The sequence below is a fragment of the Cyprinodon variegatus genome, unplaced genomic scaffold, assembly GCF_000732505.1.
Source record: "Cyprinodon variegatus isolate N-32 unplaced genomic scaffold, C_variegatus-1.0 Scaffold534, whole genome shotgun sequence".
Lineage (NCBI taxonomy): Eukaryota > Metazoa > Chordata > Actinopteri > Cyprinodontiformes > Cyprinodontidae > Cyprinodon > Cyprinodon variegatus.
This window is the reverse complement of record NW_015150987.1, coordinates 358,562-364,130: the sequence shown is the minus strand read 5'-3', so window position 1 is coordinate 364,130 and position 5,569 is coordinate 358,562. Positions and strand designations below refer to the sequence as shown.

General features: G+C 41.0%; 1 protein-coding gene across 3 annotated transcripts in view; it reads right to left on the bottom strand.

The window, feature by feature from the left end:
• Positions 1 to 276: 276 nt before the first annotated feature.
• LOC107095255 (bcl-2/adenovirus E1B 19 kDa-interacting protein 2-like protein) overlaps positions 277 to 5,569 on the bottom strand; it is a 16,929-nt gene continuing 11,636 nt past the window's right edge. For 2 of the 3 annotated variants that reach the window (XM_015391269.1, XM_015391270.1), the window contains exons 6-10: positions 4,584 to 4,686; positions 4,369 to 4,500; positions 4,128 to 4,214; positions 1,188 to 1,286; positions 277 to 774 (exon numbers count right to left, since the gene is read on the bottom strand). In XM_015391269.1, the coding sequence (XP_015246755.1) occupies positions 750 to 774; positions 1,188 to 1,286; positions 4,128 to 4,214; positions 4,369 to 4,500; positions 4,584 to 4,686 (446 nt within the window). In that variant the 3' untranslated portion in view covers positions 277 to 749. The remainder of the gene's footprint in view (positions 775 to 1,187; positions 1,287 to 4,127; positions 4,215 to 4,368; positions 4,501 to 4,583; positions 4,687 to 5,569) is intronic. The other variant, XM_015391271.1, reaches the window with a different exon arrangement.

Genomic DNA, 5,569 nt, shown 5'->3' with positions numbered 1-5,569 from the left:
TTAAATTAGTCTGACTGGATGATCTGGTGAACTGTAAAGTGCCTTGAGACGACATGTGTTGTGAATTGGCGTTATAGAAATAAACTGAATTGAATTGAATCTCCTGAATCGTGCTACATGTGGTTTCAGATGAGTTTACTGTTTCCAGCTCTTGAATCTTCTTTCTTTAGCCAAGAAATCTAGTTATTTAGTATAATAGAATCTGAACCATAACCAAACTGGTCTTAAAAACCAGTTCAGGTTGTTATACAGGAAAGAAAACAGAGCCATCTTAAATACATTTTTTTTTATTGTAGGAGGGGAAAGCAGGTAAACCTCCTGCACAACAACATAAAACCCAAACTAGAACCAGGTCAGAACCAACCAGATAAACCAGAACCCCCTTACATCTGTCAGTGTTGCTATAGTAACTGTTTTAGTTAACTCCATCTCAAGCTTGTCTGTTTAAAATTAAATAAAAGGCAGCAGAACTTCTGTGAAAGGTGAGGGTCTGAGGTTCAGTGGAAGGACCATGAGATTCTGAGCGCCACTTTGACCCTGGACCTGCTTTCCATGGAGGCGAGCTCAGATTCGTCAGATCGGATCAGGTTGGAGAGTAAGAACTCCTTTTTAATAAATTTGAAGCTCCTCCAAAACCAGCAGAAAACTGACCCCCAACAAAAACAAAGTCCGTATAAATAAAATAAAGTTTGTTCTCTGTACATCCAGCTGACAGCTTCATAAACTTCAGCCTCAATAGTCTGAGGTTGTCATCTACTCAGCTTCTCATCATACCTGCAGGAGACAGAAACATAAGATATTACAATAAAAAAAAAGAAATCTGGAGAACAATTAGATTCTTTTTAAACATTGGGAGGATTCACTTAAATTTGGGATGTTAGCAAAATACACTCAGAGATACAAAGGTGATCTAGAACAGGTTCTGAAAAGCATCACAGCATTTACAAGATGACATGAACACAGGGGCGGATTTACCATTAGGCAATACTAGGCAGGTGCCTAGGGCCCCACATTTCCTAAATCCGCCCCTGTGTGAACACGTGAACCAGTAGACAGATCTGCATGCAATTATAGTATTTCCCCAGAGAAACACAAGGTTCACAGTAGAGGTAAAGCCGGTTACAGCAGAGATGCATCACGCCTAATTCAAAGCAGAAACTGAAGAAAGACAGAAATGAAGCTCCTACTGTCGTATTGCATCTGGGATCTGCAGCCTGTCTGTTGGGATGGACTGAGAGAGTTGCTGAAGATTCTGAACAAAACGAATCTTCCTGCTGAACTTGTCACTGTGAAGGACAGGTGAGGTCAGAAGTCACATTAATTACTACAGGAACCAGACATTTAGACGTTGCTTTTTAGGCTAAATCAGGTCATTGTCTTCATTTAATCTAGAAATCGTTGTTGAAAATTGGACTCTTTGGTCCGTATGTTTTCTTTTCCCACTTTAGTCCAATAACAAACCAGTTTGCAACGTCTTTTCAACAATCTGAAAATTACTGCCTTTCACTTTTTAATGTAGACGTTTGGATGTAAATCATGATGTCTTTACAATGTCTTAACCAGTTTTTATTTGGTGAGAAGACACTCATGTTGGCAGGTGTTCTTCGGCTCGGTACAGTGCTGCTTAGTTTAAATGGAACAGATGTGATGTAAAGAATGTCTTTCTGATCATTTTATATGATCCCCGGACTCTTGGGTGGAAGTCACCTGCGCCGACCACACGCCAAAGTGTTATCCGTCTGGCCAAAGTAGTCAGGACGCATCATCATTTCCGACACTAAAAGTGGTAAGGTATGCCACAGACGGCCTGCGTGGGATTCCATCTCCAGGCTCCTGAGTGAAAGTCACGCGCTCTGACCAGTCAGCCGGAGGGTTATCCTCTTGGCCAAGTAGCAAAGGCGCATGATCAGTCAGACATGGTGACAGAAGCCCCCACTGTCACATCTCTCCTCCTCTTTCCTATGAGGTTCCATCTGTGCCAAACATGTGTTCGAGTGTGCTATGACGTCTGCATGTGTCTATCTAAGGCGTTTACGACATATCTGACATCGTATCTGACATACTTATGTAACTAAATCTGTTTATTGTGGTCGGAAGATTTTGTTTCTCTTATTTAATATGAATTTATGCTATTTAATCACTATAAATTTTTACTCAACCTTTTTCACCTGCAAGGCCACACAATCCCCCTGCATGAGGGTGTTTTTAGACATACCTTCTTCTTTCTCAAGGTTTATTTATAACATGTTACAGTTTAACCAAAGTGTCTGTAATTAGTTTTGACTCTGACGACTTTCAATTATTGTAAGTAAGGGGGGACGGACGCTGGCAAGATCAGAACAGGGCTGATTACTGTACCATGCAATAATGGCCGTATTATGAAACGTTCTCCAACTGATGAAGCGCCAACTGAGAGAAATCAATGTATCTACGTATAGTAATAGTTGAATACTTTTTTCCCAGTACGGTATGAAACAGATGGATATCTTGTGTCCAAATCCTGAGTTCATATGTATTGTGTCCATGTTAAGTGTTATGTGCACAGTGTGTTTTCTAAACAAAAACAAGGCTTTGTTGGGCCATTCTATAAAACCTGGAACTCAACACTATTTCTGACATTTTGAATTGAAAAAGCTGTCATGTTTCTGTTTCTGTTATGTTTTTCTTTTGAGTATTCATTCTTACTTTACTTCTTGTTTTCTGGTGTTTAGTTTTCTTTTCTCCATGTTTTATAGTCCTAGTAATTTTATTATTATTTTGTTGTCATTTCCAGTCTTCCAGGTTTCTCTTTGTTGCTCTCTGCTGCCCTCTTGTGTTCTCCTTCTTCCCTAGCTCTTTCCCTCTCTTGTTCTGTGCACAGCTGCTCCCAGTTTCCTCATTATCCCCCTCTTTGTCTCAGTCTCCTTTAAAAGCCCTCTCTCTTCAGTTCCCCTTTGCTGGGTCCTCGTCAAACTCCGTCAAACATGCTCCTACTCCTTCTGTCTGAGCCTTCCTCCTTATGATTGTGATTCCCCTGATGTCTCCATGGTTTCTGGTACGTTTAGACTAGTTTTCATGTTTTGATTTTTGGATAACCTGCCTCTGTTTTCTGTTAACTCATTATTAAATCCACAAGAGATTCACCTCTGCCTCCCTGCCTCTGCTTTTGGTTCAACTAACCATAGCCAAATCGTGACAAAAGCTTCCTGGATGGGAAGCGAAACGTCTTCAAACTTGGAAACACAGTCCAGAGGATTGTTTTTTTTTTTACTTTTTTGTTACATAAGCATGTCAGATGAACACCTTAGATAGACACATGCACACGTCACAACACACTTGAACACATTTTTGGCACAAATGGAACCTCCAACTTTCCATGGTGTTGATTCCTGTCACTATGCCTCGGACTGATGATACGCCTTCGCAACTTGGCCAGTGTGCATTACTGTCATCCAGGAGTCTGGGGTTGAATCACACATGCGCCCTCTGTTCAGTTCCTTGCCACATGAAGATCATCAGAAATATTCTTTATCTTATAATACTTAGGATAATTACCATTGAAGATGTGTGAGTTTATTCCACCTTAATATTAGCTGACTGTTGCGTGTCAGAACTGATGTTTTCGCCAATAGTTTATTTAATTAAGACAGTTTCTCTGTCCGGATATAAAAGTTATAATCTTCATCCTGTATGTGGCAAATATTTGGGAATGGAATGAGAGCAGCGTCCTTCAGCTATGAACAAAGTGTAACATTTGTCTCACATTTGTTGTCATCATGGATGTCTCCTCATCTGCTAACATGTAGATGGAACAATGTGATGATGGGTAGACTGACGTATAAAATACTTCTCTACCTACTTCCTGAAAAGTGAGCCCGGCTGGTAAGCAGCTGCCTTCTGTAACTCTAAGCAACTTCTCTGATCTGAGTAAGATTACAACTTCTATCAAAATCTGATGTCTCCTGGTTATTTAATACATATAAGTTATGTTATATGTTATTTAAAGAGTTTGTCCCGAGTGATCTCTTTCCAGGAAAACGAACCGGAGAGAGAAACTTTCCAGGTGTAAACACAAAGCATGCCTTTAACATATCCTATCCACGTTCACATCAATACATATCTGCAGCTGATGTACAATACATGCAGACCTGATGAAGGGTTTGACGAGTGTGATCATAGCTTTGATGTACCAAGCAGGATGGACAACCAATAGTCCCTTCAGGTCCTTCTTCAACCTGGATAGAAAGCACACTGTTTTCCACCTCTGTCACATTTTAACGTACCACCTCAGTATTAGGAATGGTAAACGCTTTCACAGATAAATAGTAATGTTTACAGCAGTCTTTTCTGATAATCTGCCAGTGCTGCTCTGCTAAAAGAAACCATTACCTTCTGTCAATAGAGGTGTAGCACTGGTGGAGCCATTTGATGGCTGGAAGTTTGTTTCTGGGAGCCATAGCACACAGGTAGACCAGCACATAATTCTCCGAAACCATCAGGTCCAAAGTACCTACAATATATCTGCAAGGAAGCCCAGAGGTGTGTTACATGTGAGTACAGGTGGAATTTAGTGATGTGTTTCAGTGGTACAGACCCAAACTCACCTGAACAGGTTTTCCATCACATACTCGTAGTTCTCCACTGTATTCTCTGGCAGGTAACACGAAGTGAACAGAATTATGGCATTCATCCCATCTCCATAGTAACCTGCAAATGACATCTATTTTAGATTATCTTCAGTGGGCTGTCATTGTGTGGTGTTCGGGGAGCGGTGTAGGGTGAATGGTTTTGGCCAGGAAACCAGAGAGAAGAATGTGGGGATTGAAACAGGTACTTGCAACCTTCTCAGACCTACTAGGCCGACACTCCCCCCAAAATAAAGCCCCGTCTGTTTACAGTTCGGACTGCAGCAGCTGATCTTGACCGAGGACATTATTGAATGGTGGAAGGACAGATTTAAGGATCTCCTCAACATTAATTTCATGCCTTTCTCTGGTGGAAATAAAGACCAAGTGCCTGGAGTCAAACTTGTTCAACCACCAAGGTATTCAAAAAAGGCTTTTTAGGTTGATAGGTCTGAGTATCTCAGGTTTCTTGAGGTTAACACACATGTTCAATATTGTCTTTCGACTAGGGACAGTGTCACTGGACTGGTAGACTGAGGTAAACTTCTCTGCATCGATGGGAAGGACGATGCCAGGGTGCTGGCAAACCTTTGCTTTAGAAGGAGCATTGAGGTCTTTGTCCTGGCCATTCTACACCAGACCAGCTTTGCACACTGTGAGGATGCTTTAGTGGTCATGGGAGTTTGCCCAACTGGTCCACATGTGATTAGTAGACCTAGAGAAGGCATTTGTTATGTCTCTGGACCAGAGTCTTTGAAAAATAAGCTGATTAGTCAGTCACTTCATTTGGATGGGATTAAACTGATTTCAGATAATAAAGTAAAAAATCTTGGTGTTGTTTTTGATCAGGACCTGTCATTTAAATCCCGTATCAAAGAGGTTTTTAGAATTTTTCTTCTTTCGTCTGCGGAATATTGCAGAAATTAGAAATCTCCTGTCCAGGGGTGATGCTGAGAAACTAGTCC